This window comes from Mustelus asterias, chromosome 10 (genome assembly GCF_964213995.1).
Source record: "Mustelus asterias chromosome 10, sMusAst1.hap1.1, whole genome shotgun sequence".
In the NCBI taxonomy this organism is placed as follows: Eukaryota; Metazoa; Chordata; class Chondrichthyes; order Carcharhiniformes; family Triakidae; genus Mustelus; species Mustelus asterias.
In genome coordinates this window covers 94860288-94875116 of record NC_135810.1, presented here as the reverse complement: position 1 = coordinate 94875116, position 14829 = coordinate 94860288, and the positions used below count along the sequence as shown (strand labels likewise).

Genomic DNA, 14829 nt, shown 5'->3' with positions numbered 1-14829 from the left:
CACAAAAAGCAGAAAAATGTTGTACTTGCTTTTTGTTGTTTGTGCAGATCAAGTAAGTCACGTACGTGATGCCTCAGCATGTTTTGACACTTCCACATTTCATTTAATGCTCTGTTAAAGATCAAAACAAAAACAACAACATTAAATAGTCAACTTCAATTAAACAATGATACAATTAAGTCAACCTTACTTTTATGGACATCAGAACACTAAAAAGAAATACACAAATGGCACAAGAAATTCCAAGAAAAGATTGTTGGCATATTAAGCCCAATCAATTCAGGTTTCATGTCTAATTATTTGGTTAGCTCTATTTGCATTATCCTTGCAAAGTAAAGTAAGAAGTCTCACAACACCAAATCCAACAGGTTTATTCTTCTTCTTACTGTGCCCACCCCAGTCCAACACTGGCATCTCCATATCATTTCAAAGTACAATCACATCTCCAATTTCCTTTTCACTCCTAAACTCTTGGGCAGATTGTTGCCTCCAAAATCCGTGTCCATTTTTCCTGCAATGCTACCTGAATCTATCCAATCAGATTTCTGTATCCGCCACAGCACTCAAATAACTATACCAAAACTCTGAAATTAAATCCAATGCGATTTCAAACATAGTGTAGTATCCCTCCTCATCCTTCTCAACTGGGCAGCACAGTGGCAAGCACTACTGTCTCACAGCGCCAGGGACCCAGGTTCGATTCCTGGCTTGGGTTACTATCTGTGTGGAGTCTGCACGTTCTCCCCGTGTCTACGTGGTTTCCTCCCACAGTCCGAAAGAGGTGTTGGTCAGATGCATTGGCATGCTAAATTCTCCCTCAGTGTACCTGAACAGGTGCCAGAATGTGACAACTAGGACATTTTCACAGTAACTTCATTGCAGTGTTAAAGTAAGCCTACTTGTGACAATAATAAATTAACCTTTAACAACCTCAGTGCACGCTTGAGAAGGTCAAGCGCACTATCCTCTATCATTCAGTTGAAGCAGATTATCCTCACTTGGTTTCATTTTTCCCTGTCTGATTGCAACCATAGCATCTCTGGCAAGGATTCTTTTCCAACTACGGTACGGTTACCCTTGGCACTCCCCAAGGTTCCCTCAAATCCACATATACTTGCTGTCATGTGAAAGGTTTGGTAGCAGCTTTTAATGTATACATTGACAACACCTCGTTATACCTCTTAACCAGCTCTCTCGACCTACTGTCTATGTTGTCAGCCTTCCTGTCCAGTCCTGTATAAGTCACTATTTCCTCCAATTAAACACAAGGGAGACTGCAACCATCATCTCTGACTCTGCCACAAACTGCCCCCTCGCTACTAATTCCATTCCTTTACCCAGACACTATTTCAAGTTGCAGTTTGAAAGTTGCAAGCCCCAACTGGCCTCGTATAGAACATCTAATCCCATACCCTCTCCGTCACAAAGACCTCCAAACCCACATTACCCATGCTACCAATAACCAGTTCACCTGCTGCTTAAACATTCCTCCACATCTAGCTCACTAACAGACTTAACTGTGCTAATACTCGCCTCGACTTAATTTCATCCATATGCTATTCTGCACCAAGTTGTGTATCCCCCAGTATTTTGTGACCAATATTGGCTCCCCTGTCCCACATCTCCCAGTTAAAATTTTGTTCTGTGCGCGGAAATCCCATCATGGACTCATGACTTCCCATCTCTGTAACCTACTCCAGCCATGCAATAATTCTCAAATTCCCCCAACTCCTGCCTCTTGGACATTCTCTATTCGCTGGGGCAGACATGGCTTTAAGTCTTTAGGCCTCAAGCTTGGGCTCCTTCCTTAAACCTCTCCTCTGTTTTCAAACCCTCCTTAAAATCTACCCCTTTCATTGAACTTTCAGCTATTTGTGGAATAGGTACACAAACACACGGTAGCCATGCAAGAAATAAAATTAAAATAGTCCCTTTGTTGTACAGAACTTGAGTACTGCTGAAAAAGAAAAAACAAGATGCTGCCAAGGCTTTTCATCTTAGGGCAGATGAAAGAATGCCAAATTTCAAAGGGAACAATTTATACTATAATGAGAAAATGGTTGCGCTGATTGGTTGGCAAGTCTGCTTTTACTGGTTGAGAATTTGCCATGGCAAATGCACCAGGGAGCTATTGTTCCCCCGTGCTTTTGTTTATTCAAAAAAAGGTGCAATTTTTGCCTGCAGAGGACAGACCTCTGCATTAGTATATATGTAGCTTCTAGCAAACATAAGTGAGCAAATTGAGAGTCCGGCTGATAATCTTAAATTGATTGTTATTGTTCTTAGTTCAAACAGGATTGTTCAGCAAATGCTGCCCAATCATGGAATCACATTTAATGTTAATCATTATGTTCTGAATTTTGTAAGCACGGGTTGGTTGCACATGGTCAGTACTCAGACTCATTCGTGGGATGGCAGGACTGATGTACAAGGAGAGATCGAGTTGTTTAGGATTGTAGTCGCTGGAGTTCAGAATAATGAGGGGGGATCTCAGAAACTGATAAAATTCTAACAGGACTAGACAGGGTAGATGCAAGATGGATGTTCCCGATGGTGAAGGTTGCCCAGAACCAGGGGTCGCAGACTGAGGATACAGGGTAGACCATTTAGGACAGAGGAGAAATTTCTTCACCCAGAGAGAATAGTCAGCCTGTGGAATTCACTATCACAGAAAGTAGTTGAGGCCAAAACATGGTATGTTTTCAAGAAGCAGTTAGACATCGCACTTGGGGCGAAGGGGATCAAAGGATATGGGTGGGGTAAAGATGGGGTCAGGCTATTGAGCTGGATGATCATCTCTAACCAGTATTCCTCTGCACAACGAGAAGTTGTATTGATAACTTCATACCTGAAAATAATTATTTTACAACAGGAAATGTAATTTGAACGTGCACATTGTTGAATTACAAATTGCAGCAAGGCAAGATGAGAAAACAATTAAAAAGCATAGGGGATCCTGGACTTTATGAATATAGGTGTGGAGTACAAAATAACAACATTATAAAGAACTTCTACAAAACACTGGTTCAACCACAGCTGGAGTAGTGTGTCCAATTCTGAGCACTGTACTTTAGGAAGGACACAAAGGCTTAAAAGAGCATGTAAAAGGGATTTACAAGAATGGTTCCCGAGATGAGGACTTCAGTTATGTAGATGGACTGGAGAAGCTTGGGATGTTCTCCTTAGAAGGTTGAGAGAAGCTTTGAAAGAAGTGCTCAAAATCTTTAAAAAAGGCAGAATGGACAGAGAAAAGCTGCTTCCATTTGCACAAGGGTCAAGAACTAAAGGGCACAGTTATAAGATGATTGTAAAAGAACAAAAAGGCAGCATGAAGAATAGCTTTTTTAAAAAAAAAAGTACTCAGCAAGTTGCAAGATTCTTAAATGCTTTGCCCGAGTGTGTTTTAGAGGCAAGTGTAGTCGTAACTTTCGAAAGGGAATTAGATAAATGAACGAAAAGGGAATAAAATGTAGGACGAGAAGGAAAGAGCAGGGGAGTGACTGGAATGCTCTTGCAGAGACCCGGCATAGGCACGACAAACTGATAGCCTCTTGTCAGTAATAATTTTCCAATTGATGAAAATTGCAGAAAATATGAAGTTTGCCAACATTCAAACTGCAATTTAAAAACAAAAATGCTGATTTTATTCTTCTCATTTACCCATCCTTCCCCCCACCACCTCCCCAGAAAGTCAGACCAGGAAGACTAGACCAAAAGTGCACTCCACCTGCAAATAAATATTTTTGCACAAACAAAAAAAAAAGCCTGAGGTAATTGCAAAAGCAGCTGGCAACCTCAATGACTCAGGAGAATTTTTACAGTAAAATTACTTTTACAATTTAGGCTTTTCAAACTGTTGCTCCATCAATCTGATCGCAACAGATTCTTCTGAATCAAGCTGTGCCCCTCCACCACCATAAACATACATTTTAGGTGGTGTAGCCAAGGTGTCTTTACAATGGTACCTGGTCAGCTTATAGAGCTCAAGAACATTGTTCAAGTGGTAGGTCTCTATCTTCAGATAATAAAACAATATCGCTCATTCAGATGGCAGAAACACTTCCCATCCAAATGCCCAATTACATAGAGCCAAGTATATAGCACCTGAATTAGCATTGTCTAAGTGCACGATCACATAACAGAGAAAATGCGTGTTTTCTTAAAAACAAATGCAGATCAAAATGATGACAGTAAAGCACTCCTGCAAATGTGATGCAAGTTAAAATTATATAGATGGCATTCAGTCAAAAAACCGTGAAAACTTACTTTACAGCATTGGTGTCCAGGGTTGCATAAAGATAGTACAAACACTTCATCCTTTCTGAAGTCTCCAAATTGTGAGGCACCATGTATTGCGCAAATATCCGTTCAACAAGTAATCTGTTGGTTAGAATTCAAAATTAATAGATTTAAGGCCACATTGGTTTTAATGCTGATCAGCCAAAGCTTGTATTCAAGTGTGGATTAAAAAACGTGAACAAAGCAAATAAATTAGTTAAACACTTTTAAGGTAGAAATTACTTTTGAGCTCAGCCGCTTGATAATATTCACAGAAAAACGATGGTCACTTTCCCAATCCAAGGGCAATTGTTTTGGCTAGACATGCATATTAGACTCTACAACATTGATCATTTTGAACCATTCAAAACAAACCACCATTCCGTCACTTAGTCCATGGGAAAATATTTTGTTACACTATTCTTCAACATATTTAACTATAGTTGATCACTTGTGCATGACAGTATTCCAATGCATCAAAAAAATTTAGTTTTATAAAGCACACAAACAGTTTATGATTACAATGTAGATAGCAATAAAAAAGGTACAACAGCTTTATGAAACCATTTCAAAATTCAGCAAAGAAAATATTTTAATCTTCATCCCTGCAGCATTGGAGTTTGTATTTTTCTTTAAAAGATCACTGATGTGCATAAGACAACTATTGGGGCAAACAATATTAGGGGAAACCTTTAAAATGACAGGCCATGAAATCTCCATGGTAAACATATTACATTCAAAGGGTGGAATTTTCTTATTTTCTGACCGAGGCTTACAGTGGGCAGGCTGGAAGCTGCCAGCCCCAATAGCGCTTTCTCCGCCATGTTGTCAGCCTCTTCGACCCTATTGCCCTGGGGGCTGTGCTCACCTGTCCGCCTCCAGCTGGTTCTGCTCACCAGGTGCATGCCTTGGAGGATCTGTATTGATTCACAGGAGGACTATCAGGTGTAAAGGCCTGATTATTATATTTAAAATGGGGATCCCGACTTTCAAAGGTCAGGATTCTCTTGACATAAGTGGCAGAGACAAGTGATTAAGGAAGTCCCTTTTAAAATGTTTTTAAAAATTCATTTCTGGAATGTGGGCATTGCTGCCTGGGCCAGCATTTATTACCCATCAAGTTGCCCTTGAACTGAGTGGCTTGTTAGGCATTTCAGAGGGCAGAGTCAAACACATTGCTGTGGATCTGGAGTCACTTGAGGCCAGATTCAGTAAGGACAGCAGATTCTCTTCCTTAAAAAAGGACATTAGTGAACCGGATGGGTTTCTACGACAATTAACAATGGTCTCATGTTCATCATTAGACTTAATTCCACTTATTTTATTGAATTCAAATTGTATCTGCCAATTTGAACATGCAATTTCCTTTAAAAGCTGTTGGACACCAACTACCACTCTCTAACTTATGCCTAGCCAAATAGTTCCCATTTTCCTCTCTGTACACGTACATGGTTAAAGCCCAAGTAATTCATGCTAACACTATACTTGTTTGCAAAGTTTTGACTTGCATGTGTCAAAGCTAATTTTTCACAAATAATGTGAAATGGAGATACTCTGGTAGTTGCTGGGTAAAGATGGCATTGAATCTAGGGGGGTTGGGGGGGGGGAACTACTGTAGAGGTTAGAAAGTCCCAAGTTCAACTGAGTTGAATGAAAGCAAATCACTGCAGATGCTGGAATCTGGAACCAAAAGAGAAAATGCTGGAAAATCTCAGCAGATCTGGCAGCATCTGTAAGGAGAGAAAAGAGCTGACAGAAGGTGGTCATTTGGCTCATGGAGACTACACCGACTCTCTGACAGAGCACCTTATCCAGGCCGTATCCCTGTAACCCCATGTAATTACCCCGTTAATCCCTCTTTGAACACTAAGGGGGCAATTTAGCACAGCCAATCACCTAAACTGTACATCATTCTTCTTATGGTAACAGATCTTCAACCACTGAAGTCTTTCTCTGGGAGGTCCTCCCCAAACCGCACCGGTTCGGTCTCCTTTAAAGCTCCTTGAAACCCATCTGATCAACTGGGCTTTTTGTTGCCCTTCTTAATCTGCTTCTTTTGGTCATGGTTCCACTTTCCTAGTACCCTGTCGTGAAGTACCATGAGACATTTTAACATGAAGCAAATTATTGTCATTGCTCTTGGCTCTGTACGTGTACAGAGAGGAAAATGGGAACTATTTGGCTAGGCATAAGTTAGAGAGTGGTAGTTGGTGTGGTAGGAGGAGGCTATTCAGCTGCTTGAGCTAATTCTGCCATTTAATCAGATTATGGCTATTCTGTAGCCCAACTATATTCACCCATCATTGAACCTCGTCTATTGATAACTAGCTAATCGTAAAACTTCAATTGGTACAATATCCAGCCTTTTGAGACAGTTCCAGATTTCAAATGCCTTTCACGTTTAAAAAAAAAAGGTCTCTCACAAGTTTAAAGTTTATTTATTAGTGTCACAAGTAGCTTACATTAACACTGCAATGATGTTACTGGCCGCGACTCTCACGTCGGCCGATTGAGGGGGTTCGTGCGAGCATTCGCACTCCGCTTGCGTCTCCCAGTGTTGGATTTCTGGCAGCATCTGCTCCGTGCCAGAAACTGGCAGGGAGGTGAGAAGACCATTTAAATGGTCATTTCAATGCAATTTGAATACGATTAGCGGACTGAAGTCTCTGGGCCCGCTAACATCTCCTATCCCACCAGAGTATTTCACTCCAGCAGGAATTACAGTAGCTCCCCTTTCGGAGAACTAGTGGCCTGACCCTGCTGAAGTGAAGGGGGGGTGCAATTGGGGCCTCCCAGAGAGCTGGGCAGCAGGGGGGTACCCCCTGGGCACTGGCACCCTGGTAGTGCCAGCCTATGCTCCCTGACACTGCCCAAGAGGCAAAATGCCAATGCCAAGGGGTGGGTCCCACTGTCAATCTGCATAGGGATCAGTGGGGAAGCAGGGAGGCCAGTGATCGGGGTTGGGCCTGGGAATGGCCCAAGAGAAGATACAGGTTCAAAAAAGATGGAGTGTGAAAGATAGGGAGCTGGGTAGTGGTATTTAGGAGAGGGTGATAAGGGGGGGCTGGCCTTGTAGGGGTCGCGGGGCTGGCCAGCAACAGGGAGGTCATCAGTGCAGGGCCACTGCGCATGCGCCAATCTCGGCGCTGACAGATCGATGCATGTGCATTGGCTCGCTCAGTGCGCCGATTTCAGCCTCTCTGGCAGGGATAGGTCCTGCCCCCTGCAATTTAATAATATTCATGCTGGTGGCCTCTCTAGTGCAAAGTGTGGGAGATTCTTCTCTGAACTCCCACTGAAAAAAACCCAACACGAATTACTCAATTTTTCACGCAAATTCAACACTTAATTTTTTTTGGACGAATTCCCCCCACTATGTTCATATCTCATCTTCACTCTCGTTTCATTCAGAGCATCAGAACAGTACAGCACAGAACAGGCCCTTCGGCCCACGATGTTGTGCCGAGCTTTGTCTGAAACCAGGATCAAGCTATCCCACTCCCTATCATCCTGGTGTGCTCCATGTGCCTATCCAATAACCGCTTAAATGTTCCTAAAGTGTCTGACTCCACTATCACTGCAGGCAGTCCATTCCACACCCCAACCACTCTCTGCGTAAAGAACCTACCTCTGATATCCTTCCTATATCTCCCACCACGAACCCTATAGTTATGCCCCCTTGTAATAGCTCCATCCACCCGAGGAAATAGTCTTTGAACGTTCACTCTATCTATCCCCTTCATCATTTTATAAACCTCTATTAAGTCTCCCCTCAGCCTCCTCCGCTCCAGACAGAACAGCCCTAGCTCCCTCAACCTTTCCTCATAAGACCTACCCTCCAAACCAGGCAGCATCCTGGTAAATCTCCTCTGCACTCTTTCCAGTGCTCCCACATCCTTCTTATAGTGAGGTGACCAGAACTGCACACAATATTCCAAATGTGGTCTCACCAAGGTCCTGTACAGTTGCAGCATAACCCCACGGCTCTTAAACTCCAACCCCCCGTTAATAAAAGCTAACACACTATAGGCCTTCTGCACAGCTCTATCCATTTGAGTGGCAACTTTTAGAGATCTGTGGATATGGACCCCAAGATCTCTCTGTTCCTCCACAGTCTTCAGAACCCTACCTTTGACTCTGTAATCCACATTTAAATTAGTCCTACCAAAATGCATCACCTCACATTTATCAGGGTTAAACTCCATTTGCCATTTTTCAGCCCAGCTTTGCATCCTATCTATGTCTCTTTGCAGCTTACAACAGCCCTCCACCTCATCCACTACTCCACCAATCTTGGTGTCATCAGCAAATTTACTGATCCACCCTTCAGCCCCCTCCTCTAAGTCATTAATAAAAATCACAAAGAGCAGAGGACCAAGCACTGATCCCTGTGGCACTCCGCTAGCAACCTGCCTCCAATCCGAAAATTTTCCATCCACCATCACCCTCTGTCTTCGATCAGACAGCCAGTTACCTATCCAATCGGCCAACTTTCTCTCTATCCCACACCTCCTTACTTTCATCATAAGCCGACCATGGGGGACCTTATCAAACGCCTTACTAAAATCCATGTATATGACATCAACTGCCCTACCTTCATCAACACACTTAGTTACCTCCTCAAAAAATTCTATCAAATTTGTGAGGCACGACTTGCCCTTCACGAATCCGTGCTGACTATCCCGGATTAATCCGCATCTTTCTAAATGGTCGTAAATCCCATCCCTAAGGACCTTTTCCATCAATTTACCAACCACAGAAGTAAGACTAACCGGTCTATAATTACCAGGGTCATTTCTATTCCCTTTCTTAAACAGCATCGATCATCTAATCTACTGGGATCAATCATCATTTTAAACAACTTGATTGGATCACATCAAACATTTTAAACTATAGGGAGTACAAGTCAAATTTATTTAACCAATGTTTGAAGCAGTACAAAGTCCAAAGGTGTGTGGGTTAGGTGGATTGGCCATGCCAAATTGCCCCTTAGTGTCAGGGGGACTAGCTAGAGTAAATGCATGGAGTTGTGGGGATAGGGCCTGGGTGGGATTGTGGTCAGTGCCGACTCGATGGGCCAAATAGCCCCATTTTGCACTGTAGGATTCTACGATTCTATGAAAAGTCCAGCTCAACAGAGTGCCGTGGTGACAGAGTACTTAACTTGGGGAATTTGGTGAGTGAAGGAGTTCTGCACAGTGAGGGAAAAAGGGCTGTTCTACTCTATTGGAGAACAAGGATTTATCCAAGAGGAAACAAGAGACAGCAAGGACAGAAAGTGATCCAGAGGTATTAGTTAAGCAGGTGGGTGATTGATTGAAGCATTTTATGGTTTTCTTTATTTTTCCTAAACTAGTGCAGTAGTTTAAACTCAGAGTAGGAATTATAAGTGCTTAAGTAGCTGAGCCATTTTATGTAACTATAGAAAATCATTCAGGAAAGGCCAATTAATTAAATAAATCAAATAAGGCTAGTCAAAGAGATGGCATAACAGATCATGTGTCTGAACAACTGAATAGGGGTGTGTGTGGAATGCAAGACTGCCCTGAGCAAAACTTGTCTGCAAGAGATGTCTCCATCTCGAATCTCACCAGCTTAGAGTCACTGTGTTTGAATGCAAATCGGAGAAAGTCTGACAGATAATGGAGAAGTTTCCAGACAGATTAATCTGGAAAATAGTCACACCCCAAGAGAAGATACAGGTTCAAAAAAGATAGGGTGTGAAAGATAGGGAGCTGGGTGATAAGATTCTACAGAAACAGATCCTGTCCAACAGGTATGATGCACTTACCACCTGCAAGGAGAAAGCCTGCAGAAAGGACAGTTACAATGCAGACTAAGGCACCGTGCCCTGTGATGGCATTTTAAAAAATTCAATCATGGGACATGGCCAGTATTTGTTGCCCATGCCTAGTTGCCCTTGTTCAGAGGACTGTTGAGAGTCAACCACTTTGTTATGGATCTGATGTCACACGTAGGCCAGACCAGATAAGGATGGCAGATTTCTTTCCCTGAACCAGATGGGGTTTTCCGGCGATCATTTCTTGGACATCAGTTGATTCTTAATTCTAGATATTTTTAATTGAGTTCAAATTCCACCATCTCGCATAGTGGGATTTAAACCTGTGTCCCCCAGAACATTAGCTGAATTTCTAGATTAATAGTCGAGTGAAAATACCACTAGGCCATTGCCTCCTCACAAGTGGAGTAGCAAAGCAGAAAGGCAAGCTCTATACAAACAATGTACGGTGATTCCACTGACAGCTTCAGATATGGTGTAATGTTGTTTATTGATTGAAAACTAGTTAATGTAGCTTGGTTAAAAATCAAAATCCTTGTTTAAACTGTGCACAAGGGCTTCAAGCTTACAGTCTGCAAAAAGCTAAGTCTTTGTCATTCTCAACTCTGCAGTCTACAAACTGGCAGGCACATTATCCGTAACATAAAAAGCAGTTTCTGATCCTTATAAGGAAGCATTTGTGCACTATATTAGATGACATTCAATTTGCAGATTCAAGAAATTTCATTCATTTTTATATTTCCCTATTGGAATACCTGACGCTGATCTGCGATTATTGAGTAAAAACCTTTGCTGCTGTCAGTGCCAAAACTACACAGTTTTTTAGATGAGAATTTCACACCAAAGAATCATGACAATTTATTTCGGTAATTAAAACAGCAAAAAATTGCCTGCAGACATTAGATGTTAAATTTTGCTTGAAGAGCTTGTGTTCAACACTTGCTACTCCTAACAGTACTTGGTGTCTGCTGTAACAAGGTGTCGCTGCTGAGCACCAAATAGCATTATGCGTTAGCTTATGATGTCTCAATTGAGGAGCTCACGACGTGTACATTTAAACATGAACTATTCGCTGTTAATTATTTATTGATCCTATATATTGTCATGCATGGCACTGCTCCATGCAGGCTGCTTCCAGAGTGTGACCCTGGGTGGTGCTATTCTCCACTCCCATGTTAACCCTTCCTCTGCCAAGCATATTTATATTATAATGGCACATGCAACATCACTTTTTCTTTTCAAAAGAAAACTTTACTCCCTTCCGACAGTAACTATTTACAATACAATCTTCACAAACTATCATTTCTTCCAGCACCTCTTCTGGTTTTTGGTCAAGGTTCGACAGTTCTTCCACATCTGAAGGAAATATAGTAGTACTGTTTCTGCACTTCTCCTTTGAGTTGCCTTTCTCATTGTTAACAAGTCTGCATTTTGTTTTGCGACATTGTGGGTTTATCCAGTTCCTTCCAAAGGGAATGTGCATTCCATTCATTCCTGTTCTGGCTGAATATATACATTTCATTCAACTTGTTTCACAATTTCAGCCAAACATTTATTTGAGATTTTACTTTCAAACTGCTTTACAAGCCTTCTCATCGTCAAATCAACTTTTTCTTCTTCTCGTTCCTTGCGATTCAGTGTTGAATTTACATTTTCCAATCTTATTTCTACTTTTTCTTTCCCGGTCTACAGTTTGCAAAGTTCAATGGCTTTCCCTTTCAATGCCTCCTCATTTCATTCAACTGCTTCTTCAGCCCTTCAGTCTGTTTCTTGTAGCGTCTTTTCTGCCAATTGGTTCTTCAGTTTATTCAGAGCAACATTAAATTAATTTAGCTTCTCATTGTAATTTTCCAAAAGAATAAACTTCTATCTAAGGAATTCTTGTAACATGGGACGATCCTTCATCTGGATTTCCCTTTCTTTTGTGAAGCTCAGTAAGTAGTCTCACAACACCCGGTTAAAGTCCAACAGGTTTATTTGATAGCACGAGCTTTTGAAACCCCGCTCCTTCATCAGGTGAGTGCAGTCACCTGGTGAAGGACCAGCGCTCCAAAAGCTCGTGCTACCAAATAAACCTGTTGGACTTTAACCTGGTGTTGTGACACTACTTACTGTGCCTACACCAGTCCAACGCCAGCAACTTCACGTTTTGTGAAGCTCAATTGCTTCCTCTTGAGCTTTCTTGTAATTCAGTCGTCAGAGATTTTCTGCTGAGCTTCCATTCTGCTGTTTAAGACAGTCTTCATTTCTTCATGTTACTGACTGGTTATGCATTTCTTTTGTATTTTATCTTGAAAGAATCATTCAACTGTTCATTTTCTTGTTAACCTCTTGCCAACTCACTCTGGGTTTCAGTGCATCATGTCATTGTTATTGATATGTCCAATGCAGCTTTTTCTGAAATAATCTAATGTTCTTTTTAGCTCCTCATTTTCCATGGGCTAGGAGGAGTCTTTCAGGATCGCAACTCCTCTGCATGCCTTTTCTGCCCACTTTGTTCAATTGGGTTTTCCCAACTCCCACTTTGTGCAACAGTGGAATTGACGTAGTTATTTCCACATGGTACCTTTTTGTTGCCTCTGAAATTTATTTGTTCAGATTTCAAACAGCTTGGTTCATTGAAGACTTGAGTTTATCATGTGTTTTCAAAGGTACATACTTAGCTTGAATCTTGCACTTCAAATCCTCCAGTTCAGCTCTGCTACAAACATTTTTCTATAGAATAGTCGTATTTACTTTTTGCAGCTTTTACTTCTTTTGAGTTTCACCAGAGTTTCTGCCTGCCCTTTGTTTGTTTTTCAGGTAACTTCCTTTTTGATTCAGCATCTGCTTCTTTACTCTGCTCTGTCTGTCCTTTTATACCTTTTCTCAAATTCAATGAAGCATCCCTCTAGAGCAATCTGTGAAGTCCATGACTGCTACCTATTCTGTAATCATGGACTGCAGCGATTCAAGGAGGCAGCTCACCACCACCTTCTCAAGGACAACTGGGGATGGGCAATAAATGCTGGCCAGCCAGTGACACCCATGTCTCACAAGTGAATTTTTTAAAAATGCAGCTTCTTTATTGTAATTATTGCTCACTGTCTCATGAACCGACCAAGTGTTTTGACTCTGTGTCACACAGGATCTTGCAACTTTATTTGTAGTGCTGCTCACCCATCTTTTGTGATCTGACCAGGTTTGTTTTTCACACTGCATCACTTTGGGGTCTTGCAATGGACCGCCACTCACTCTGGTGGATTCAACTTCCAAGTCTGTAGGGGTGCTTCTTCAACTTTTTCTTCCTTCTTGATGCACATCTCCCTTTGTCCAGCTTCAGCTGCTTTTAGTCTTTCATATCTTCGGTCGGGTCTAGGTTCATTGCTTAAAATGTCACCTTTCCTATCACCACTGATTCACCGTGTGGTATTATAGTGTCACTGTTGATGTGATATCTTTTAGAAGCAATCACTGCTGTCAACCATGTTACAATTTGGTGTCGTGAGAACAGAAAAAATATCTATTTCCATCATTATTTAAATCCACTGGAAAGAAAATCATGGAGTCATGTCATGCAGCATTTGTGTAGAGAAAAAAAAAAAGTTCATGTTTCAGATCAATGACCATTCATCAAAGCTGGAAGGTGTTAATGATGCTGAAAAAGGACAGCAAGAGACAGTCTACACTGAAGTGGAGTATTAAATCTTCTCCTTCAGAGTTCCAGCAGCTTCAATTGCAAAGAAAATTATGTTATACTGATTATGTAATCAGATGCCGCCAAGTGCTCTGGTACCACTATTTAATATCCCTATGTCAAAGAAATGATTCCCTCCACCTTGTGCTCAGGTACTCCATCAAAAATGCAGGTACTTCCCCCCCCCCCCCCCGCCCCTGCTGCAATAACAGATACAACCATGACACTTTTCTGCAAAACTTGCTCATTTTTATAATCACCTCCATTATATTTACCCCCCAAAATATTCACGTACTTGTCATCAATGCTGTTTTGATAGTATATATGCAACAGCTTGTCTTTAATCCATGAAATCTGTTTGGAAGCTTCCTTTCCTGCCTCAGCTTGTAAGCAGTACTTCTTATAGATCTGTGCCAGCCCCATCATTGCTTCTCTTCTCACTCTCCACTAGGGAGGAAAAAAAAGTTATTTTTGTAAATAAATCATTGGGCGCATGTGTGTAGAAAATATACACATGCAAATAACGAGTTTGATTCAGTATTCTACTTAAAAGGGCAAGGGGAAAATGATTCATGCAAGACTGCGAACAAGACAAAACAAAAACCTCTCATTTTAAGACTGAGCAATTTGTAACCCACAGCAAAAAAAGACAAAGAATGGTATAAATATGTTAGCAGTACAGTCACATGGTCATGCTGCTGAATGCATTTATTAACTAACCTATAAATATTCATATAAAAGTAATGCTCAGACATAACACCCTAATGTATTGCAATATTGGGAAGTCAATAAAAACTCTGATCAGTGATAACTTAAGACATTTGGTCAAGCTATAAAATAAAGGGCGACAGACCAGAAAACCCATAGTAGTGGGCACTCAGGAGATCTGGATTCTAATAGCTCAGCTGAATGTGATACAGGCATGAAGCATTTTGAGTTCTTACACAAGCTGCAGCAAGACAAATCTCAGTAGGGAGGAATCTCGGTTAAGTGACACATCAGCTATCTCAGCATATCAGTCTCCCTTCTCACCAGAACTATTGCCAGTAATCTGATACATATCTAACATACGTAG

The 14829-nt window shown here is 41.5% G+C and overlaps 1 protein-coding gene across 1 annotated transcript in view; it reads right to left on the bottom strand.

Annotated features, from left to right (window-relative positions):
• Positions 1–14829, bottom strand: part of pds5b (PDS5 cohesin associated factor B) — a 187644-nt gene that overhangs the window by 56907 nt on the left and 115908 nt on the right. Inside the window, exons 12-14 of the mRNA XM_078222232.1 lie at positions 14050–14201; positions 4267–4380; positions 30–111 (exon numbers count right to left, since the gene is read on the bottom strand). Of these exons, the coding sequence (XP_078078358.1) occupies positions 30–111; positions 4267–4380; positions 14050–14201 (348 nt within the window). The remainder of the gene's footprint in view (positions 1–29; positions 112–4266; positions 4381–14049; positions 14202–14829) is intronic.